General features: G+C 41.9%; 1 protein-coding gene across 7 annotated transcripts in view; it reads right to left on the bottom strand.

Moving 5' to 3' along the window:
- LOC105498823 (spleen associated tyrosine kinase) overlaps positions 1-25,501 on the bottom strand; it is a 127,822-nt gene that overhangs the window by 41,307 nt on the left and 61,014 nt on the right. For 5 of the 7 annotated variants that reach the window (XM_071077563.1, XM_071077560.1, XM_071077558.1 and 2 more), the window contains exons 6-12: positions 25,099-25,148; positions 22,991-23,059; positions 14,943-15,030; positions 14,385-14,562; positions 11,271-11,480; positions 10,107-10,296; positions 550-690 (exon numbers count right to left, since the gene is read on the bottom strand). In XM_071077563.1, coding sequence (XP_070933664.1) covers positions 550-690; positions 10,107-10,296; positions 11,271-11,480; positions 14,385-14,562; positions 14,943-15,030; positions 22,991-23,059; positions 25,099-25,148 — 926 coding nt within the window. The remainder of the gene's footprint in view (positions 1-549; positions 691-10,106; positions 10,297-11,270; positions 11,481-14,384; positions 14,563-14,942; positions 15,031-22,990; positions 23,060-25,098; positions 25,149-25,501) is intronic. The other 2 variants (XM_071077562.1, XM_071077564.1) reach the window with 1 other exon arrangement.

The following is a 25,501-nucleotide window of genomic DNA, read 5'->3' on the forward strand; positions in this document are numbered from 1 at the left end:
AGGTCAGGAGATCGAGACCATCCTGGCTAACACGGTGAAACCCTGTCTCTACTAAAAATACAAAAAATTAGCCGGGCGTGGAGGCGGGCACCTGTAGTCCCAGCTACTCGGGAGGCTGAGGCAGGAGAATGGTGTGAACCCACGAGGCGGAGCTTGAGGTGAGCCAAGATCGCACCACTGCACTCCAGCCTGGGAGACAGAGCGAGACTCTGTCTCAAAAAAAAGAAAAAGATCTAAAAAATGTAACTAAGATACTGTAAATAGTCATGATTTCTATTTCAACTCTAATGAATAATGAGCTGGGTTGTATTTTGTGTATATTTACGTGCGTTGACACACAATGGGAAAAGCACACTCTTCAGCGAGCATCATATATTTCGTCCTCAGTTTGGAACAGACTGAGGGCACATTAACTGCTTACTGGTAAAAGATAACGAGAGACTCAGAGAGGTGCTCAGATTTTAGGGTTTTTAAGTTCCTGTAAAGACAGTCTGGTGCTTATCTGTTCTAACGGCCCCACAGTGAGAAAATGAAAGAGGAGCGGCTCACTCGATACGGCTTCTGCCCGTAGGAGAATGCTTCCCACATCAACACTCCAAAGCTCCAGACATCGCTTTTGCTGGAGAACTTGTAGTAGTTGATGCATTCCGGAGCGTACCACTTGACAGGCCACTTTCCATGGGTCTGGGCCTAAAAGCAAAGCAGAGGGAGAAATTCCATTAAGAATAAAATTGTGGGCTGGGCGCAATGGTTCATGCCTGTAATCCCAGCACTTTGGGAGGCTGAGGAGAGCAGATCACTTGAGATCGGGAGCTCAAGACCAGCCTGGCCAACATGGTGAAACCCCGTCTCTACTAAAAATACAAACATTAGCCAGGTGTGGTGGTGGGTGCCTGTAATCCCAGCTACTTGGGAGGCTGAGGCAGGAGAATTGCTTGAACCCAGAAGGCGGAGGTTACAGTGATCTGAGATCACACCACTGCACTGCAGCCTGGGTGACAGAACGAGAGACTCCATCTCAAAAAAAAAAAAAAAAGAAAGAAAAGCATAAAATTGTATACACTCATGTTCATAGCAGCATTATTCCAAATAGTCAAAACATGAAAGTAACTCAAGTGTCCTTCAGCAGATGAGTGGATACACAAAACACCATCTATATAGACAACGGAATAGTATTCAGCCTTCAAAAGGAAGGGAATTCACTACAATATGCATGAGCCTGGAGGACATTATGCTGAGTGAAATTAAGACAGGAGAATAGGGCCTGGAGGCAGGGAACCTAAGGACTTCCTAGAACTAAATCAAATGGAAACACTTCAGATATGACAGGAAATATCCTCTTCATTTACACAGGGCGTACACTCAGTAAATGACTTTGTAACGTTACTTCATCCTCTTCATTTACAATAACTTTGTAACTTCACTTTAGCCTCTTCATTTACATAGAGTGCACCCCAAGTAACCAGTGAACACCTCTAGAGGGTATTTAAACCCCAGAAAACTCTGTAACTGAGCTCTAGAACCCTATGCTCAGGCCCGCTCCCACCCTGTGGAGTGTACTTTTGTTTTCAATAAATCTCTGCTTTTATGGCTTCATTGTTTCCTTGTTGTGTTTGTGCGTTTTGTCCAGTTCTTCGTACAAGATGCCAAAAAGCTGGACACCCTCCACCCATAACAAAATAAGCCAGTCACCAAAGGACAAATACTGTATGGTTCTGGTGAGGTACCAAGAGTAGCTAAACTCACACAGACAGAAAGTACAATGCTGGTTGCCAGGGTCTAGTAGGGAGGGAGAATGGGGAGTTGGTATTTGATGGGGACAGAGTTTCCGTTTTGCAAGATGAAAAGAGTTCTGGATATTGGTTGTACAACAATATGAATGTACCTAACACTGCTAAACTGTACACATAAAAAAATGATTAAGCTGATAAATTTCATGTTACATGTATTTTATCACAACTTTAACAAAGAATAAAATCCTGAGCCACAAAATACTGTGTGTGTACGTGTGTGTGTGTGTGTCTGTATGTTTAGTCTGAATTTTAAAGATACTATTAAATCTTAAAAGCTTTAAAATTATTTAAAAATTTTTAAATGTATATATTTAATATATTTATTTATATTATTTATTTAATATATTATATTATTTATTTAATATATTAAATATAAAATCTTTGCATCTTTTAGTCTTCTCCTCTCATCTTTTCTTTTGGTCACACACAGCTTCATGGGGAATGTACATGGCAACAGACGAGTCAAGTCTGAATATTGCTTTATGATTATGATCCGAGAAATACTGGGCTATTCATAAGTATATTTAAGTACTAATGTGCATATGTCCATAGTTTTAAGCCAATTTCATTTATTTCTTTTTAAAACTTTTTTAATTGATACAAAATGTTTTACATATTTATGGGGTACATGTATTTGTTACATACATGGAATGTGTAATGATCAAGTCAGGGTATTTGGGATGTCTAGCACCTTGAGTACTTACCATTTCTATGTGTTGGGAGCATTTCAAGCCCTCTCTTCTAGCAACTTTGAAATATACAATATAATGTTGCTAACTATAGTCACCCCACTCTGCTCTCAAATATTGGAGTTCATTTTTTCTGTCTAATTGTATGTTTGTACCCATTAACCAACCTCTTTCATCTCCACTCCCATCCATACACCCTTCCTAGCCTCTGGTATCTATCATTCTATTCCTTATCTCCATGAAATCTCTCTTTTTTTTTTAGCTTCCACACATGAGTAAGAACGTGTGGCATCTGTCTTTCTGTACTTGGCTTATGCCATCTAACATAATGACCTCCAGTTCCATCCATGTTGCAGTAAATGACATAATTTCATTCTTTTTCAGGCCAAATAGTATTCCATTGTGTGTGTGTTATATATATACACATATATATGTATGTGTGTGCTATATATATACACATATATATGTATGTGTGTGTTTATATATGTGTATGTATGTGTGTATATATACACACATATATGTATATACATATACATACATTGATGGCCACTTACGTTGATTCCACATCTTTGCTATTGTGAATAGTTCTATGATAAGCACATGAGTGTATGTATCCCTTTGATACAAGTTTATTTGTCTTGGGATAAATACCCAATAGTAGGATTGCCGGATCATATGGTAATTCTATGTGTAGTTTTTTTTTTTTTTTTTTTTTTTGAGATGGAGTCTAGCTCTGTCACCCAGGCTGTAGCACAGTGGCGTGATCTTGGCTCACTGCAAGCTCTGCCTCCCAGATTCACGCCATTCTCCTGCCTCAGCATCCCAAGTAGCTGGGACTACAGGACCACCACCATGCCCGGCTAATTTTTTGTATTTTTAGTAGAGACAGGGATTCACCGTGTTAGCCGGGATGGTCTCGATCTTCTGACCTCGTGATCCACCCACCTTGGGCTCTCAAAGTGCTGGGATTACAGGCGTGAGCCACCGTGCCTGGCCTGCTTTTGTTTTGAGGAGTCTCTCTACTATTTTCCATAGTGACTATACTAATTTACATTCCCACAAATAGTGTGTAAGAGTTCCCCTTTTTCCTGCATCTTTGCCAGCATTTTTAAAAAAATCTTTTTAATATAGCCATTCTAGCTGTGATAAGATGGTATCTCACTGTGTTTGTAATTTGCACTTTCCTGCTATTTGGTGATATTGAGCATTTTTTCATATACCTGTTGGCCATTCGTATATCCTCTTTAGAGAAATGTCTGTCTATGTTCTTAGCCCACTACTTAACAGGATTATTTGTATGTTTGGTTTACCAGTGAGTTTTATACTTTTGTGCATTTTTATGATGGTAAATATTGTCCTTTTACTTCCACGTTTAGGATTCATTTGAGTACTTCTTCTAGGATTAGTCTAGTGGTGATGAATTCCCTCAGTGTTTGCTTACCTGGGAAAGGCTTTATTTTTCCTTTATTTATGAAGGATAGTTTTGCTGGACATGGTCTCCTTGGGTGGCAGTACTTTTTTTTCAGCACTTTGAAAATGTCATCCCCTTCTCTCCTGGACTGTAAGGTGTCTGCTGAGAAGTCCACTGTTAGTCTAATGCTGCTTCCTTTATGGGTGATGAGAAGCTTTTCTTTTGCTGTTTTTAGTATATTTGCTTTTGCTTTGATTTTAAGCGGTTTGATTGTAACGTGCTGTGGAGAAGATGATTTTGCATTGTATCTGTTGGGGACTTTTGGGCCTCCTGTATCTGGATGTCTAGGTCTGTTGTTAGATTTGGGAACTTTTGATCTAATATTTCATTAAATAGGATTTCTAATCTTTCATTCTCTCTTCAACCTTGGGAATATTGATGATTTGAATATTCAGTTGCTTTGCACTGCCCCATATATCATGAAGGGTTTGCTCATTCTTTTTTATTCTTTTCTCTTTATTTTTGTCTGAATAGATTGTTTCAAAAGACCTGTCTTCAAGTTCTGAGATTCTTTATTTTGCCTAACCTAGTCTATCAGTGAAGTTTGGGATATATTTTTTATTGCATTCAACGAATCTTCAGTTCCAGAATTTCTGTTTGGTTCTTTCAAAAATATCTATTTCTTTGATAAATTTCTCATTCATATCCTGAACTGCTTTTCTGAATTCTCTCTATTATAGTTTTTCAGAATTCTCTTATATCTTATTTAGCTTCTTTAAAATCAATATTTTGAATTCTTCATCTGGGGTTTTGTGAATTTCTTTTTGATTGGGATTGTTTTGCTGGAGAATTATGTGTTCCTCTGGAGGTATCATATGTCCTTGCTTTTTCATGCTTCCTGTGTTTTTACACTGATATCTGCCCATATGGTATAACAGTCATTTCTTCCAATTTTTTGAAATTGCTTTCGTAGAAAAGGTCTTTTTCCTGAAGATGTATATATGTTGTTGGAGATATATATATATATATATATATATATATATATAGCTTTATAGCTCTTTGGGTTTGATTTGGAGTGAATGCAGTATTTAGTCTATGTATAATTTCTTTGGCCATAAACTGCCTCAGTGACATCTGTGATTTTCTCAGTGGCTCAGAGTACGGTTATTAGTGGAGGCTGTCGTGAAGGTGTACTGTGAATAGGATGCTAGGTGGGCCAGTCTTCAGACCACAGTGGTGACAGCAGTGAGCTGAGTATGCCTGTCCTTGGGCCCTAGGGCGGTATACACTAGCACTGGTGTCAGTTGGTCCAAGCAGGTTGACTCTTGGGCTTTCAGGTAGACTGTCTGGATGCTGCAGTGGCTGGGCATGTGGGTGGGTTCTTGGGTTCCTGAGCAGTGGGTGTGACGTGGGTGATGGCAGTAATGGTGGTAGGGCAACTCACTGGAACCCCAGTGGTCCATGTTGGTGTTGGCGGTGGCTGCAACAGGATGTCATACTCAAGTACTGGGGCATGTGACTAGGCCAATGGACTTGCGCTCAGGCTCCCTGGTAGTGCACTCAGGTGCTGGCTGTGATACGCAGGGAGGGGTGGTCTCTGGGTTGCCAGGAGTGGCGGCCCTGAAGGCCTGCCACCAGAAAGGGTAGGGCCACTCTCAGTAGGTGCAGAGTAGGCAGGTAGCTGTGGGATATGCAGTCTCCTTGAGCCTTGGTCTCACAGCAGCCCTCAGCAGTGGTGGTGGGATTTGCTTTTGTGGTAGGTGAAAGTGCCTGGCCTCTCTTCTCCCTGTGTGGCCCGGCCGTGGCAGCATCAGCCCTGGCCCAGGGAAGGACACAGACCTGTGGAAGCTTGGCTCTCAGAATGGCGCTGGCTATGGGCCTGCTCCTGGGGAGGCTGGGGCCATTCTCAGGGGGAGCAGTGTAGGCAGGCAGCTACAGGGGGTGGGATTTGCTTGTGTCTCAGTCCCACAGCAGCCTGCAGCAGCAGGGGGATCTGTCCCTGGGGTGTGTGGCGGTGTCCACTCTCCTCTCTGTCCTTGGCCCGGTGGTGGCAGCATCAGCAATAGTCCCAGGGCAAGACGCAGTCCTTTGGGGGCTTGGTTCTCAGTATGGCACCAAACTGCAGCGACTCAGAGCTCGGAAGCCTGTGGGACTCAGTGTGAATTCCCTCTATGGAGCAATGCCTCTGTGTGATCCCTAGGCAGCTCCCTGTGGTAGTCTTAAGGCCCACGTGAGTCGAGGGATTCTCCTGTCGCTAGGACTGTAGAAGTCCTTGGCTGGAATGTGGAGCCCTGGGGATCTCTCACTTATGCTTTCCCCACATCTGGAAGCTTCTTCCAGCTCCCCAGTCATTCCTGGCCAAGCAGGCTGCCTCGTTTCCCTCTGCTTTGCTTTCCGTGCTTCCTGTCGCTCCTCGGTTGCATTCGTGTTCTCTCTTAGATCATCTATTGGAAGTGTGAATATGTACTTGTTATTTTGGTCCCGCTCCATGGAGGAGCATATACTAGTTGCATTTAGTTGTCCACCTTGATCAGTTCTCCTCCCAGGTCAATTATTTTAGCATACGCTATTTGCTAGCATCATTAAAAAATGATCTAAGCTTTCTAATATCCTAATTTTAAAAAGCAAGTGATAGTACAGAAGTCAAAACTGTATAGCAAAACCTTCTCTTCTGGGTTTGGGATTCGGGGGCACACAGCGGAGTCTTGTTATCTTCTGCTGATGTCACCTGTGTGAGGTCTCATTGCGGTGGAGGGAGGGACATGATTTCGGCGAAAACTGATTTCATGGCACTATGGTGGATCACAAGGAGACATTCAGGACATCAGTCTGGAGACCATAAGGTGCCCTGGCATTTCTCTTCCAAATGACACGACTGATTATACTTCTGTTTCCATCACCTGGTGTGCTATTTTAAAATGTTGATCTTACAAGTCATGAACAATACAGCCATGTGTTATTTCAAGTTTCTTCTGAATTCTGAACTGATGAAAAAAGTAAACCTTTGACAAATCCTAAATGCAATGAAAGTTAGCCTCTCTCCAGAATAACCTAGATACATGCATACATAGGTAGTATTTACTTTTTTCTGGTCAACAAACTAGGGGCATATTCTTTTTGCACTGTACTTTTTAATTTTTCTGCCTAACCATGTATAGGAGACATATTTCTAGGTCAGCACATGCAAATGAAGTCACTTTTAAAAGCGCTGCGTTGTGAGCTTGCTGTGAATCTGCTATGACTGAATGGACCGAACTCTGTGGAGCAGCTGTCAGGCAGTTTCCAGATTTTTGCTACGGCAGCCCGTGCTAGAGTGCACATTACCAGATGTGTGTGTTTGCTCCCGGAAGGAGCTGCTGGATCAAACAGCACTTGTGTTTTCAGTCATGATGCTGCACAATCCACACTGCCACACATGGTTCCCTGAGTGCCAGAGTTCGTTTGCTTCCACAGCTAGAACTTTTCTTTGATCTTGTTTCACTTTTTATTCTTTTTTTTTGAGACAGAGTCTCACTCTGTTGGCCAGGCTAGAGTGCAGTGGCACGATCTCAGCTCACTGCAACCTCTGCCTCCTGGGCTCAAGGAATTCTCCTGCCTCAGCCTCCCGAATAGCTGGGATTACAGGTGTGCGCCACCACGCCCAGCTAATTTTTGTATTTTTAGTAGAGACGGGTTTTCACCATGTTGTCCAGGCTGGTCTTGATCTCCTGACCTCAGGTAATCCGCCTGCCTCAGCCTCCCAAAGTGCTGGGATTACAGGTGTGAGTCACCGCTCCCGGCCCACTTTTTATTCTTCTCCATGTCACTTTGCTTTTTTTTCATAAAGAAATCCTCCACTACCCTGTCTTTTCAGTAGTTTGGTCTATTTTTGCTGCTTCCAACATGGCTTTTATTTCCATAGTGGCTTTTTTTCTTCATTGATTGTCCAAAGACAACTTTGGTTTACTTTTTAGTTTACTTTAGTTTACTTTCTAATGGTATGCTGTTTAATATCTATGGCGGTTTTAGAATTGGCCCCATGTTCTTTGACTCTTTGATGCTTCTCCTCACAAGGGTGGTTCTATCTATCCCATCCTTTGAAACTGGCGGCCTTGGCTGCTCTGACCAACAGGATCAGGTGGTAGTGACCCTGAGGCAGTTTCTGGGCCCGGCCTTATAGGCCTGGCAGCCCCCACTTCCTGCCTCTTGGGTAACTGCTCTCAGCCTGCAGCTGCCATGCTGTGAGGAAGCCCGAGGGCCCCAAGGAGAGGCTGTGTGCAGGTGAGCTGGCTGACAGCCCCACAGAGGTCTCCAGCATGGGCCGGGTCTAACCAGCTGCTCATGGCTGACTAGTGTGAGTGAGCAGAGTGGAAACGTTCCTCCTGTCCCTCGGGCCACCGTACAACCCCCTGTTGTGAGCAGACACACTAAACCCTGCCCACCCGGCCCTGCCCACACAGCAGGATGGCAAGGAAACCAACACCTGGTGGTGTTTTTGGCACTAAGTTTCAGGTGATTTGTTATACAGCAGTGGATAAGGTGACCAGCATTCATGTTTCATCTTCTCTATCTCGTCTGTGTACTTGTTTCAGACAGGCTGTCTTCTTCTGTCTAATGATCATGATGAGGTACATGCAGCTTTACAACAGGCTTCTTTCTCCAGCGTATCCTGTGCTGCTCATCCTAGGCTGCTGTCTCCCTTGCTCCGTTTCCCTGCTGTCTCTGTCCAGGCCCATGCTGATGCCCTTCTCACAGTGGCTCACTTCTGAAGGGGCTTCCTTCTGGGAAGCTACTGTATGAAGAATGGGGTGAGGAGGGCCAGCCTGAGCCCTGCTATACTCTTGCCTGGCCTTTGTGCTCAAGATGGTGGAGTCTGCCTGCCTGCCTCAGAGCTTGGTTCTTGTGGCTCACCCTTCATGCAGTCCCTTTGCTGGCTGAGGTCCACCGTTCCCCATCACCTACTGGTCCATGGACTGCCTCTTAGGGAAAGGTGAGTGGGCGGGTATTTTCACTCAGGGTGGAGTCTCTGACCACTGCAGGGCATGAAACTCAGGACCCCATCTGCCATCCACTAGGTAGATTTTCAGGGTCTGCCATCTATTTCTGAGCACATGGACTTCACCAGAGACCAGCAGAGTTGTCAACCTGCCCTCGGCACCCTCTTTGACTCAGTGGGACCCAATCCCATCACATTTTCCAGTTGGTCAACACAGACCCTAGGTATACACCATGGATGAGTTAATATGAAGATGGAGCTTTCTTATCGTTTCTTCTTTTGGTTGTTATTGGTTCATTTGAGGGTTCAGAGAGGGGTCAAGTCATATTAGCAAGGGGATTGGTCACTGTGAAATTATTTTTTAGGAAGTCTAAGCCTGCACCCAGAACTAGTTTCTACTTTATGTTTTGCTGGAAGTCCACCCTTAATTCTTGATAATCTCTACCTCACCAAACTAAGGGGCATAGGTTTCTTTTAGCTTCAGTCACATAACTGTCTAGATCTCTTCTTTCCAGCACTGCATTTATTTTTTGACACTTCAACTCCTCAGGATACCAGTTAAGCCAATAGAACAATTTCTACATATGTAGTGGACATACACAGATGATGAGTTTATTTGATAAATCTTCACTTCCTAACTTTTACATGTGTAGATAGGTGTTCACTAGGTTATTTTGGAATAGCTCCAAGCTGCGATACTGGAGCTCCAAGCTGCAATACTGGAGCTCCAAGCTCCAATAGCTCCATGCTGTGGAACAGTGTTCCACCAGATGTTATGAAATGTCCTATCAGAAAAGGATGCCATGGATGAATCTAGTTTGAGAGATGCAATGCAGCAAAACCCTCTACTGAGATTTGTAACGTTGAGTAGCATGAAAAGGGCTTTGGGGAAATCCTGCAAGAATCAAGCTGTCCAATCCAAACTTTTGAAATTAACTTAATGAAGGAATCCCATTCTTCTTTTTTCAAAATGAATCATCACTTAATACCTAGATTCCTGATCATTCCATGAAACATAATTTAGAATATACTACATTGAGTAAATCTCAAGGTGTGATATATTATTTTTATTTTTTAAACAGTAAAATCAAAGATTATGAGAACATTTCTTATATAGTTATTTTTTAAGTAGCAAAATTGCTTTTTAAAACCATACCAATAGTAAAATAAAGAAAACATACATTTATCTTGCATTTTTTGCCACCGGCTGCTCTGAATATTAGCTAAGTTGTACTTACCTTGTAGTAGTTTTCATCAGCACGCAGTGCTTTGGAAAGTCCGAAATCACTGATCTTGGCATAATGTTGAGTAACTAGCAACACATTTCTTGCGGCCAGATCTCTGTGCACAAAATTGCACTCCTCCAGATACTTCATGCCCATGGAAACCTGATGAACCAGTTCTATGATGTTCTTATCCTTGACATGTCTGAAAGTCACAACGATCTCATCAGCTATAACCGACAGTGACCCATTTCACAACAAACAACCATGCTCCTCATGCAGGCAGTAGGTGAATCTACTCCTTCCCTCTTCTTAAACAACAAAACTCACAAGTGGTGACAAATAACTTTGTTAGCATATAGCTCTTCAGGACTGAATGCCATATTCTCCTGGTGTTCAATGGGATTGAGTTTCCTGGCATGCTTGGAATTGCAAGACAAGCAGTATAACAGAGTGGTGAGGCCTGGTTCACAGACAGCCAGGCACCACCTTAAATCCTTGTTCCAGTATTGCACAGGTCACAGAACTAACCCTGAGTCTCAGTTTCTCACCTATAAAGGGTAAGAACACCTCCCTTCCATGGAGACTAAAGAGACAACCTAAGTACAAACATAGCACAGCAAACAAAGCAAGCTCCTCAGTAGCCATCATTCTGTCTTACGCCAAGTGAGTTTCCTCATCTCAACAACAGCTTTAGATGAGAACACGATTACTCCCTTGATGGATGTAATCAATTAGCAGCGACTGATATTTTCAGAAGTCATTATTCATGAGGACATAAGGTCAGCCAGATAAAACATAACTGTCACCTCTTAGAAAAGCACTTATTTTAAATGTTTCTTTAAAAAGAATGTGTTCTTCCCAGTGAGAAAGGAGATTCCCTGTCAAGATATTCTGAGGCTGAGTCTACCACTAGGCCAAGACTGAATGAGTACAGAAAGAAAAGAAAGACAAAACTGTCGAATGAGTTCTTCTCTGAACAACTAGAGCTAACAGAGCTGAATCCAAAGACTGTGTCTCCCTTTGTCCCTCTGTCAAGGTCCCTGAGTATGGACCAATAAGGGAAGGCACAGGAGGGTGGGAAGGCTTCCCACGGAAATCAGGCTGCTCAGCCCATCCAGTGGTGGGCCCTGTCCCTTAGGGGATAGCTTCCAGACCTGTGGGGGCACCTGACAATACCTGTTCTGCTGCAAATACTTATTGAGGGGACCAAGTTCTGCCATCTCCATAACCAGCATCCAGGACTCGGCCTCGCATATCCCGATCATGCGCACGATGTACGGGTTGTCCAGCTGCTGCATGACATTTGCTTCTGCTAATAACTCATCTTTAAGAGCGGGGTCATTGGCCTCGTTTTTCAGAATTTTCACAGCCACTGTTTTCACAACTCTGCAAGAGAAATCATAACACACAAGAAACTTTCCGAAATGCCTGACTTCTAGATAATCTTCTCCTGTGAAGCATAATCCCCGCGTGGAACCAGTCCCATGGAAATACCTGCCACAGAGTGACAATGTGTCTTCAGAAGCCTGTAATGGATGGCTGGCCTTCCAACCTATATTCCCTAATTTTACAGACAATGAGAGTAATGCCCCATTACTAAAAAAGAATGGTGGGGGCTGGGCATGGTGGCTTATGCTGATAATCCCAACACTTTGGGAGGTTGAAGGGGGAGGATTGCTTGAGGCCAGAAGTTCAAGATCAGCCTGGGCAACATAGTGAAACCCCATCTCTAAAAAAAATCAGCTAGACGTGACAGTGCAAGCCTGTAGTCCCAGCTGCTTAGGAGGCTGAGGTGGGAGAATCACTTGGACTCAGGAGTTCAAGGCTGCAGTGAGTTTCTTGCCACTTCACTCTAGACTGGATGACAGAGGGAAACCCTGTTTCTAAAAAATAAAATAAAATAAAAAGAATGGTGAAGAACAGTACTGAAGAATGTCCCAACCAAGCAAAAACCCTAAACTGTAAAATATTTAAATAACTTGTAAATAAACCTCACCAATGATGACATGCACAAATTCCTGTAACATCTTGGGATTCACCATCTCAGATTACGTGTAATGAATGTGAATATAAAATGCCTTTCATAAACGCTGAAAGTGAATTTCTAGGTGCAGAATTTAAAAGGATACATTTAAATGTAATGCTTTGAAGAGGTAAACAACTCTCCTGAGAGAGGCTGAAGAAGACCTAGTAAATGCGGGGATGGGCTGTGTTTATAGATTGAAAGACTCAGTATTGTAAAGACATACTTTTGCAAAATTGACCGAGAGAGCCTCTCCTCTCCCCAAACTCTCTAGTTGAAATTATGTCCACCGTCATGTCTATGTTAATTCACAAATTTAAGCAGAGAATAAAGATCACAACCTTTCACAAACTGAAAAAGCTTATGATTAACACAGAAACATTTTTGTTCATTGTACAAAATGACTGTGATATACAAATATATTTTAAAATAAGTATCACAACCAATTTTGATTGTGTGTATACATGTGCTTATGTATATACTTGTGAATGTATACATGGGTGTGTATGTTTGTGTGTGTATACGTATATACATGTATGTGTATCTGTGTGTGTATATATGTATATATGTATATACACAGAGATGCACATGCACAAAAACAAATGGAAGGGACAGATTGGAAAGCAAGCATTTCTCCTTCCTTCCCTCCTTCCTTCCTTCCTTCCTTCCTTCCTTCCTTCCTTCCTTCCTTCCTTCCTTCCTTCCTTCCTTCCCTCCTTCCCTCCTTCCCTCCTTCCCTCCTTCCCTCCCTTCCTCCCTCTTTTCTTTCTCTCTCCTTCCTTCCTTCCCTTCCTTCCCTTCCTCTCTTCCTTCCTTCCTTCCTCCCTTTCGACAGAGTTTTACTCTTGTTGCCCAGGCTGGAGTACAACAGTGTGATCCTGCCTCACTGCAACCTCTTCCTCCAGGTTCCAGTGATTCTCCTGTCTCAGCCTCCTGAGTAGTTGGGACTACAGGTGTGCACCACCACACCCAGCTAATTTTTTGTATTTTTAGTAGAGACAAGGTTCTACCATGTTGGTCAGGCTGGTTTCGAACTCCAGACCTCAGGTGATCCACCTGCCTTGGACTCCTAACGTGCTGGGATTACAGGTGTGAGCCACGGCACCTGGCCGAAAAGCATGTATGTCTGTGTATATATTTTTAACCTACTTGAATCATATAAATTACCTACTCATACATTTTTTTTTTTTACAAAAATTCCTTAAATTTGAAATACCATGAAGCTACTAAATCCAACCACATTCATATTAGTATCATACCAATTCAAAGAGAGGGTGTGTTTCAAAGGACTTTAGAAACCAGTATTTTTACTTGTACATTCCATGTTGGATACTTTCTAAAGACCAAAAAAAAAAAAAACCAAAGATATTTTAGAAATTTAGCAATTTTAACTGTTGTATAATATGTATTGTTATTTGAAATCATAGGATAAAGCCAATAAATAATTATACTAATCATATTTGGAATCAACAATTTTCACAGTAAGAAAAACGAGACATAACTATAAAATTAAAGAAAATAAATGTAAACACTGTATTGTTATAATGGAATGATTTTATTTTAATTAAGTAATATGTGTGTGTACAACTAAAGATCTAAAAATATATACTATAAGGTTAATTAACAGTAGTGTTTAGTTAACAGTAGTAGTGTTGGGATGGTATTATACAAATATGATGTTTTTCTTCTTTTCTTTTCTCTTTGTTTTTGAGACAGGGCCTTGCTTTGTCACTGAGGCTGTAGTGCAGTGATGCAATCATGGCTCACTGCAGCCTTGACCTCTTGGCCTCTTGAGCAGCTGGAACTATAGGTGTGCACTACCATGCCTGGCTAATCTTTTAATGTGTGTGTGTGTGTGTGTGTGTGTGTGTGTGTGTGTGTGTGTTTGTAGAGACAGGGTCTTGCTATGTTTCCCAGGCTGGTCTCAAACTCTGGGTCTCAAATAATCCTCCTACCCCAGCCTCCCAAATTGCTAAAATTACAGGCATGAGCCACCACACCAGAGATTGATGCTTTTATTTTCTTATGTTTCTGCTTGTTTCTATTTCCTAATTTTCCATAAGGTGCATGTTCTTTTAGGTCGGTACAAAAGTAATTGCAGTTTTCGCCATTAAAGGCTTTCATTATAATAGTACCAGAAATTAACGAGAAAGATAGCATTAATAAAAAAAAGGGTTTAGTCATGCCAGGTTACATTTTGTTATTCTCAGTCGTGTCTAGAACCTGAGCTCACATGAGGGTGAGACCGGTGGAGCATTGTGACTTACTTTTTCATTTGGTAGTAGCCCTTTTTCACAGTTCCAAAATTACCAGAGCCCAGTTCTTTGTCTTCCAGCGTCAGCAGCTTTCGGTCCAGGTAAACCTCCTTGGGCCTGATCTCCTCAGGGTCCGCATAGGGGCTCTCATACACCTCTGTGTCCATGGGTAGGGCTTCTCTCTGGGGGCCTGCAAGGCAGTCAAGAAACATACAACCCGGAGCTGGACCCCACATCAGGATTCATCATTCCAAGAACATGATTTTCATGGGAGTGTGAACTCAGAGTAGCATCAGTGTTGCAAGGGATGAGAAATTCTGAAGAGCGGCAGGGACGTTTCCAACGTCGCTGGGTGAGGGAGGTGGGAAAGACCATTTCATTCAATAGCACCACCACCGCTCATGGGCATGTGGTGCCTGCTACCTGCCACCAGATGTGAGTGTCTCCGTGGCTAACTGTGGCTGTATCGAAATCACGGACGTCGGGTGGATTCGTGAACCAATTCTACAAACTTACAAGTGACCACGTGCTTTGCTCTGTGAATGTCCCTTGAATGAAAGCAAGTCTCACCTTTTTCTGCAGCCCAGGGTGCAACTTCTGGCTCATACGGATTGAATGACACAGTACTCTCTGGCCGGTTCCCTTGGGCAGGGGAGGGCTAAAGTACATAAAGGACAACAGGTTATTTTTCTTCATCCATACAACTGTTAAATTGATCTGCATACTTATTTTTATTTTCCAATAATCACAGTTTAACTTTTGCAGAAAAGACAAAGGAAAGAACAGGGAGGAAAATAAGGCTGATCTCATTCTTCGGGCAATTATTTGGATCTTGCAAAGGCTAAAGCAAGCTTGTGCTGCTACAACTCAAGGGATCCTGCGAGGTGTTCAAAGGGTGTGGTGAGAGTCAACTCCACTGGCCTGGATAGAGCTGCTTGCCCACTCACCCCCTGGCACATCCTATTCCCACCTACCAAAGGTCACTGACGATGTGCATGTTCGCCTTGGATGCATTTTCCTCCTTTAACTCGTGCTCTTCAATTTCATATTACATGGACATTATTTAAAGAGGAAAATTCGTCCTCATCAGCTGCTCCCATCTACTTCCCAGCTCCAAAGCACGTATGTTTTCCTAGTCTCCACCCAAGTCTTTATCTTCAGTGGAGATGCAGCAGCATTGGGGTGGACGGCAGAGGGTGGCACTGGTCAGTGACTACAGGTCCCAAGGGAAGGCCAGTCGCTGCCACCTAGGCCAGCAATGCTCTTGCTGCCATGGCTGCTGCTGGAAATCAGTACCCCTGTGAGACGGGGGCTCCTCTTTGTGCAGCTGAAGGAAGGCAATTCTTCCTAATGCCCACAGCAGGTAATAGAGGCATATCTGAGACAAAGTTATGCAGCCTGTTAACAGCAACCTTCCCTATTATTTGATCCACATCAGTTTATATCATGAAACAACTGGGTGAAGGGAAATCTACTCATTATCCTAAGGACTTTCCCTTTTGAAAGTCTCTGTCTTGAGTTTTCCTGACCCACCCTTTCTTCCAAATTAAAACAAGATTCTTGCTACTAAATTTAATTCACAGGAGAACCATGATTCAGATTTTTTTTTTTTTTCAGTGTGAGTTGAGTCACAATTCTATGTATCGATTGACCTCTTTAGTGCCCTAACACTGGCCACGAAGAAATGAGATACTGCCAGATTTTGGAGAAAGTTAAAGAAACAGAGACATAAAGCTTAACATGACAGTCACTTATCTTATGGTACACACTAAATCCTCATGTGCCTTATTAATATTACAAGGCCAGAAACCAAAAGCAGAATAATGAGGTCACAATGCACCACTACCGCCACTCAGCCATTGTTTCCAAACACCCAGACTTTCTTCTTTCACGCGGTCTGCTGAGTACTTCAGAGGCAGGCATTGCTCACCATGGCCCAAGCCCGTTGACGAGGCTAAAGGACATCGGGTCTTATCTGTAACAATGATGTCGACGGGATCCATTTTTCTCACAGACTATCTCAGCATTCTTACCGAACTGATTAACAGAAGTAACTATGATACATCAGAATAAAAATAGAATATAAGTGCAAGGTGGGGGAGACATTTATTCACCGCATTGGGGACTGTGCCACATCCACAAGGACGCTCAATAAAAATGTGTTGAACAAACATATGAATGAATGGATGGGCGAATGAATGAAAATAACTTCTAAAAACTAGAAGATGTGAATGAAGTATAAACTAATGTGCTTTAAAAATTAGCTCTCTCTCAAGCCTTTATGCTAATGAAGAGAAATAAGAATGAATAATTCCAAACAACAGTCTATTTCTTTTAAACATTTACATATGATTACAGGACTGTGCTGTGGTTTCACTTCTGATTTGTAATACAATTACCCTGCCTCTGGAAAGCTGAGTGAGGCAGGTGGGAAAGACCATTTCATTCAATAGCACCACCACCACTCATGGGCACGTGGTGCCTGCTGCCTGCCACTAGATGTGAGTGTCTCCATGGCTAACTGTGGCTGCATTGAAATTACAGATGTGGGGTGGATTCGGGAACCAACTCTACAAACTTGCAAGTGACCACGCGCTTCGCTCTGTGAATGTCCTTGAATGAAAGCAAGTCTCACCTTTTTCTGCAGCCCAGGGTGCAAACTGGGTGACAGAAACTGGGTGATTCCCTAGGCTTTCCATCCTTCTTTTTTTCCCAGTTCTCTCCCTCTCGCAACCAATTCTAGGCTGAAAATAGGTTGTTGTTGTTTTTTCTTTTTTTTTTAAGCCTCTTTAAGTGTTAACATTTACTGTCATTTCAACTCCTTTGATTTTCCTTGCAGGTAGGCACATTCTGAGATCCAAAGACGAAACTTGAACAGACATGGCATTAAAGGATGTCCTCGGACTAGCCATCACAGGCGATGAGAGGGAGCATCACCCCTTCTTGACGTAAGACCGCCTGTCCCTCCCACTGAGGGCATTATCCTGGGGTTGCAGCCTCTCTACACTCACAGAATGTTCTCCAGACCAGGAGGACTTCCAAATGGCTTGTTCCAATTAAACCAGAATGCAATTCCCTGACATACAAATCCTGTAGGGAAGAATTTTAAAACAGAGATGGGGTTGTCAAAATATGCTGAAAGGGATACTAGGGTGTCAGGAATGAGTAAGAATTAGTAGCGATGGACACAGAGAATCTAAACCCCTGGGCATGAATAATTTATACCCTCACTAGCAGTGTGTTGTTCAGTCTATCTTGGCTTATGGATCGGGAAACAGATGGGAGATCTTCCTTGGAAGTTAGAACTCCATGTTTATAGCCAAGGAAGCTTGGGGCTTCATTTCCATGCTGCCCAGCACAGACCACTATGTGATTATGAGCCTTTTAAGCCAAGCCACAAAGAACTCTCACGGCTCTCAATAACCCCACATCAACTCTCTCCTACCCAGATCCCTGGGCTCCCTGCCCCTATCGCTTTCTGGTGACTAATGGGACTGGAGCAAAGAATGATGCCACAATTGGAAGAATGTGGAAGAAATGGGAGGTTTCCTATTGAGTCAGTTAAAAGAACAGTAGTTATTTTACGATAAAGATGACGCAAAATCCACGTTTCATCTTTCCCAACGCACTTGGTGGATATGCCACTTAGTAGAACAATAATTAAAACAACCTCTAAAAGAAAATGCTCAGTTAAAAAGAAAAATTTAGGCTGGGCGTGGTGGCTCACGCCTATAATCCCAGCACTTTGGGAGGCCGAGGCGGGTGGATCACAAGGTCAGGAGATAGAGACCATCCTGGCTAACACGGTGAAACCCTGTTTCTACTAAAAATACAAAAAATTAGCCAGGCGTGGTGACGGGCACCTGTAGTCCCAGCTACTTGGGAGGCTGAGGCAGGAGAATGGCGTAAACCCGGGAGGTGGAGCTTGCAGTGAGCCGAGATCCGGCCACTGTACTCCAGCCTGGGAGACACAGCGAGACTCCGTTTAAAAAAAAAAAAAAAGAAAGAAAAAAGAAAAATTTGAGGCGTTTGTAAAGAATGAGCACAGTGGCATAACGATAAGTTGTAAACATATTATTTTAAAAAAGTAATGACATTTAATTTTAATAAAAAATGTATTTCCAGTCTACATTATTATTAGCCTTTTATTCTTTATGTTTGTATTTGAGAGATCCATTCTGTCCTAATCAGTAAGTGTCATCTGCTCTGCACGGTGAGCAACAAGGTGTAAATGAAATGCTGACCATTCCATTTTCTTCATTTTCGCCAATACTCAGAACAGGCTCAAACCCGCAGTCCACCACTAGATGGCATGAGCCACCTTAGCTTTCTACCTTCCGAAAGAACAACTGGTGATTTTTCCTCAAATTTTATAAATTCAGGTAATGACATCACTCTGCAACAATAAGTCCAGTTATAAATTATTATGCCTGATTTCCTATTGGTAAGGTTTAACTGCAAATAGAAAATGTACTTCACAAGTATTCTTTGAGCACCTATGTTTAAAAGCTGGGGATCCAAAAGTGAACAAAAGAGGAAAAAATTATTGGTCTATGGAACTGACAGGCCCATTCAGAGTTTCCTGATTCCAGAGTATTGCCAAGTGTCCTCACATCCATTTACTAGATCTTAATTTTTACTCCTAGATTCTTGGGCCATTTTCAAATTAGGCAACAGCAGTAATGCAGATGACAATACAGTCATCAGTCATCACAATAATAGTGACAAAAGAGCCAGTCGGCTTTAGAATATTGGCTGCAATAAACTAGGTGTGGTTTCCTTTTTTTGGAGGAATTACCCTGGTTCAGTAGACCCCCCCCAGGCGAGGGCGGACTGTTGGCCAGGAAATAGGCTACCATCAGCCTTGCTCTGAGATCCACGAAAATAACACTGACCTCTGCAATTACTCTTCTCTTACAGCGAAGATCTAAAGTCTGTTCCTTTCTAATTATATGAAAACACATTTTCTCAAGGGTCTCGTCTACTAAGGCATTACCAAGCAAAGGAGTATGACTTGAGGATGTTTCTTTCTTTTTTCTCTTCCCACTGAGCCCTGTACTTAAATGTAAGTTTTAAAATATTATAATCACCAATGTATGTGTTGGAATAAAACATGAAAAATGGGTTTTAATTGGAAATTCTGGGACACATTTCAGTTTAATCCTCTTAGGGGATGTGCCTTTGAAATGCAAAGCTGAAAAGTTCCCTGGAAGTCTTTAGGGATGCTGCTCTTCAATTTCCACCTATTTTCCATAAAAGAAGGATAAGGTTCTGGGCTTAAAGCAGCAGAGAAAGAAATTCCAGGACTAATACTGGGAGGGGTTTAATTCATTTAAAGACTACTAGTTGTATTCTTAAGTTAATTTTGTTTATATTGTATAAGCATGTTACTACTTTCTTTTCTTTTCTCTTCTCTTTTCTTTCTCAGAGTCTTGCTCTGTTGCCCAGGCTGGAGTGCAGTGGCACGATCTCTGCAATCTCCGCCTCCCAGGCTTAAGTGATTTTCCTGCTTCAGCCTCCTGAGTAGCTGGGAGTATACGTGTGTGCCACCATGCTTGGCTAATTTTTGTATTTGTAATAGAGACGAGTTTTCACCATATTGGCCAGGCTCGTCTTGACCTCAAGTGATCCACCTGCCTCGGCCTCCCAAAGGGCTGGGATTACAGGCGTGAGCCACTGTGCTTAGAAGTATGATACTAATTTCTAAAGACAAGTTTAAAATGCATCAGCCTGTTAGTAATTTTATGAAACATTTCAATTATCTGATTGATAATCATCTTCAAATCAACATATACTTTTCATCAACTATCTAGATGCTATAGGTAATTCAAGTTCTAACATATATTTTTTGTGCCTGAATTATTAAAACAACTATTTATGCTGAGCAAATTAACAAGTTCAAGAAAGTTATTTATCTCTTAGCTAACATGATGGGACATTTGACATAATTCTCACAATTCTTTTCTCACGACTGATTACATAATGGAAAGTTCCCCGTGTGTTTGTGAAAATATACATATTAGCTCTAAAATATTTCTGATAAGCAATTAAAATATTTTTAGTCTATAGCTTAAACCACACAACTTTGATCTTTTAAAAATTATCTCTTGATATTTTTGGCACTATATATGTGTCATCATTAGTAATACTTATTCCCAGTTTCTTACTTCTATAAAAAATTCAATGTATACTTTAATGTTCTTATAAACTTAAATAGAAACCAAACTTTTTTTTTTTTTTTTTGCCAGAAAGGTATTTTCACAATATTAATAAGATTAATTACTCTCTACTATTTAATTTTGTTTTAAAAATTGATTAAAATTTTTTAACAGGCTCAAATTTAAAAAGATACAACAGAATTTACAATGAAAAGTGGAATTTCTTAACATTCCCATCTCTTACTCCAGAGGCAACCAGCATTGCCAGTATTTTCTGTATTTTTCTAGGATACTCTATACGATATCAACACATTCTGTATATATGTGTGTGTGTGTGTGTGTGTGCATGACATTGTCTTTTACAGTTAACATTATATTTTGAAAACAATTCTAGATCTCAGTTGTCTCCCACGGTAGCAATTTTACTGTAACTAATTTCATTTGTCTTCCATTGATAAGCATTTAAATTATTATCAGACTTTGTCAATTATACAGTTTTGGAAAAAACACCTTCACATGTACATGATTTCACATAAATGCAAGAATATCTGTACATACTTAGAAATACAATTGCAGAGCCTTTCTTACAGATTGCATCATTTCAGACTTCCCCAAGGAAGAGTAGGAGTGCTAATCTACCACGCCTTTACTACAGTGTTACCAAGCTTTTAAAATGTGGATCCGTTTCATAGGTGGACACAGTTAAGCACCATAGTTTTAACTTGCATTTCTCTTCTCATGAAGTTAAACAACATTTCACATGTTTAAAAACTATTTATGGCTGGGTGTGGTGGCTCACGCCTGTAATCTCAGCACTTTGGGAGGCTGAGGCAGGTGGATCCCGAGGTCAGGAGATCGAGACCATCCTGGCTAACATGGTGAAACCCTGTCTCTACTAAAAAATACAAAAAATTAGCCGGGTGTGGTGGTGGGTGCCTGTAGTCCCAGCTACTCGGGAGACTGAGGCAGGAGAATGGCATGAACCCGGGAGGCGGAGCTTGCAGTGAGCCGAGATGGCGCCACTGCACTCTAGCCTGGGCGACAGCCGTCTCAAAAAACAAAACAACAACAACAACAAAAAAAAAAAACAAACAAAAAAGAACTATTTATATTTACTTTACTATAAACTACTACTGATATTCCCTGTCCATTATCCTAGTAGACAGTTAATATTTTTCTTAATGATTTGTAGAATCTCTTTGTATATTACAGCTATTAATCTACGTGTCAGCATTAGTGCTACTTACTCCCAGTTTCTCATTTCTCTTTTGATGATGTTATAGTTCTTATCTACACACATATTTCTTTATTTTTAGGTGGTAACTGATATTTTCTTCAATTTTTTTCTGACATGTTCTCCTGTAGTCTAAAGATGCACTGAAACTTATTTTCTAGGTATTTTGTTAGCCACTGTGGGTAATCTGTGGGCGTGGTTTGCCTTGGGTAAACATGAAAAACAGACATAGTTATTTTATTCAGGTGAAAAACCTTTTCTTCCTCTCAAACACTGCATTAAATCGTTCTGTTCTATGGTCAACATGATTGAGAACTTCTTGAGTATGAGTAAACTTGGAAAATTATTACTAAATAAAACCTCACGGGTTTTATGTCTTTTATTACTGCTGTTTCTAATAAATACTTTAGGCAATCTACTTCATGAGTGGATGCTCAATTATATGCTAAAATATCGGTAAAAACACCAATTAATATGAAAACAAAAAGAATTTCTGATAAAAAGAATCAATTTTACCCCACTGATAATAAAAGTAGAATGGAAAAAAAGCAATTCAAGCACACCATATATACATATTTTGGGGGAAGGAATAAATGAGTCATTATAAATAAAAGTCATTAAAAAGAACTTATTTTTATTTTCCCTCAAAATCCAATAATAGAACAAAACATGGAAATCAATGAGATGTCAACATTACTGCCTCAGAAAGAAAACTGTTTTTCCTAGTCCTCAGATTACACCTCTTCTTTACATGTCACATTTGCAGTTCTGTGTTAGACGACCTCACTGTGCAGCGCACCTCACAAAACCCGGGCGTTCCCTCCATCACAACATAACTTACATAATCAATTACCAGAACACTGCAACACCGGAGTCTGGCCACCAAAAAGTAAGTGGGCCATCTTGGAAAAGATTTTCCAACATGATAATTAGCTATGACAGATGACGCCAACTGAAACGACTTTAAAAAGACACTTGAGCACAGAAAGCATGCTCACACTGATGGACTTCCAGCTGACGGACGGAGGACCCACACAAAAAGCACATGATGTACCTGGGGTGCGGCTGCCCAGGAATGGCAGGTGTGAGCAAGGGCAAAGAGGCCTGGAAGCAGAGTGGCAAGAGGTGGGGGGCAGCGCACACGCAGGGCAGGCTGGGCGGGCGGGAGCTGAGTGCGGGTTGGTCCTACCACTTAGTTGGACAGCAAGCAGGGGATGCTTTAGCACCTTTCTGTGGCCAGGCTTTGGGAAGGAGTATGATTTGATTCTTGAGATTATTCCACCCGCTGACCAAGTCTAGAAACCACAATGGCAAAGAGGAACAGTAAATGTTTCAGAAGACAAATACAGATCCCTTCCATGATATACTACTTAAACTTGCTTCTGTAATCGCACCACTAACCCCTTCCTGCCCCCGCCAATGAGATCTACCACGGGCAACACCTGATCATTGGGAAGGCTTCTGGAAGGGCCTGCCACTTGGGGAGAAGGATCTAGAAATATATTTGGGAAATATGTTCCACTGAAGGCTACAAAATTAGAGCTGTTACATTTACTCGCTCATGCTTCATATGGAATTATTAAGTCGCAAGCTCAAGACAAACCACCCGAAAGAAACCACAAGTAGATCTGAGTGCTCAGTTGTGTTGCTTCTTCATGGTGGGTGCTGGTTCCATGGTGGAAAATTTTTGTGGAAATTAATTGAGTTGTACATGTAGGACCTCTGCATTTTTTCTCCGTACGTATTTTATCAGTCAATTAAAAAGTTATTCCAAAATATTTAACTTCTTGTAGCCATTGGGTGATGATGGCTAAACACAGGGCTTGACATTATTTTAAGAGTTCTCAGCCCTAAGCCCTCATCCATCTGAAGGGTATACGGATCTGTCTTTTGGAGCCTATAATATTAAGGTAGAGTTGCCAGGCCTGAGAGCCCTGTAAAGGGCAAAATAAAGTCACACCTCCATAAAGGCATTACATTTTGATCCCAAAGTTCACTGGTATTTTAGCAAATTCATGTTCCCTGCATTTGATAACAGGTGCTGCCTCTGGATGGCCTCCCCTGTTTCAACCTGGGCTCAGCTCCTGGGCAGCCAATTGTCCCTACTGGAGGCAGGATGTGTATTTGGCTTTCTGCAGATTTTGTTTTTCAAGGGTTACCAGGCAAAAAGTGAGGTGCAGAGGGCACACTTCACAGATGGCATTAAAGGGCATAAAAAGTCCATATAGGCTGGGCTCACGCCTATATGGTGGCTCACGCCTGGAATCCCAGCATTTTGGGAGGCCGAGGTGGGCAGATCACGAGGTCAGGAGATCGAGACCATCCTGGCTAACATGGTGAAACCCTGTCTCTACTAAAAATACAAAAAAATTAGCCAGGCATGGTGGCGGGTGCCTGTAGTCCCAGCTACTTGGGAGGCTGAGGCAAGAGAATGGCGTGAACCCGGGAGGCAGAGCTAGCAGTGAGCAGAGATTGTGCCACCACACTCCAGCCTGGGAGACAGAGCTAGACTCCATATTAAAAAAAAAAGAAAAAGAAAGAAAGAAAAAAAAAAAAGTCCATATGAAGTCCCCAAGAAAAGATCAGGAAAAGAATTCCTGCTTAGAGCATAAATCTGTACCTGACCTCCTAACAGGCTAGAGGGAGGAGAGAGCTGGGGTCCTGTGGATTACATGTGTTAACATAGACGGTTCAAGGATGAAGTTTAAAAATATGTTCCCATTTCTCAAATATTGCAAGAGGCCTACTTCTGATTTAATATTGGGTTTCATTCGCATTGTGTATATTCTCCAAAAATGAAGAGAATTTCACCTAGACAAGAAGTTAAGAAAATGTGACTAGGCAGGGTGTGGTGGCTCATGCGTGTAATCCCAGCACTTTGGGAGGTTGAAGTAGGAGAATAACTTGAGGCCAGGAATTTGTGAACAGCCTGACCAACATGGCAAAACCCCGTCTCTACTAAAAAATACAAAAAGTAGCCAGGTGTGGCAGGCACCTGTAATCCCAGCTACTCGGGAGGCTGGGGCATGAGAATGGCGTGAACCCAGAAGGCAGAGGTTGCAGTGAGCCGTGATTGCATCACTGCACTCTAGTCAGGGTGACAGAGTGAGACTCTGCCTCCAAAAAAAAACAAGAAAGAAAGAAAAGAAAATGTGGCTAGTTTATCACTAACAGTAGGCTGATTGTGCCTAACACTCACTAGAAATTCCAGCTCATCAAGGAAAATGTTTTGAAGGGCAATCAAAATATCAGTGATCCTGTTAGCTAAAACATGCTTTTCATTTGTGAAATATGCAACAGCTTCTCATTCAGTGGTATTCCTAGTGACACTTACCGCAGGATGGGAACCTGGAAGTTGTGGACGACCTCCAAAATTAACATTTCCTGGTTGAGAGAATATGGACCATTACTACTCTATCTGTGGAAACCACTTCCTTTCCCCCCACCCCCTGCAGATCGGTCAATGAGATCAGGATGTGCTGCTGCTTGAGAAGTGAGCACGTTTTCTGCAGGTACTTCTGACCCTCTTTTACTTTTTCCCGCATGCAATTAAGACAAATAATTACAATTTTTTTAAAAGTTAAAGCAACCAGCTATTTTTTGATTCATGATCAACAAAATTGGAGTGCTCTGATAACGTTATTAATCAATCCGTAAGAAGAAGTCCTCATCCAACCCGAAACTGCAATCAGCTAAGTCGAAAACGAGGCTGATTGTCACTGATACCTCAAACAGTG

The sequence above is a fragment of the Macaca nemestrina genome, chromosome 14, assembly GCF_043159975.1.
Source record: "Macaca nemestrina isolate mMacNem1 chromosome 14, mMacNem.hap1, whole genome shotgun sequence".
Taxonomy (NCBI): Eukaryota; Metazoa; Chordata; class Mammalia; order Primates; family Cercopithecidae; genus Macaca; species Macaca nemestrina.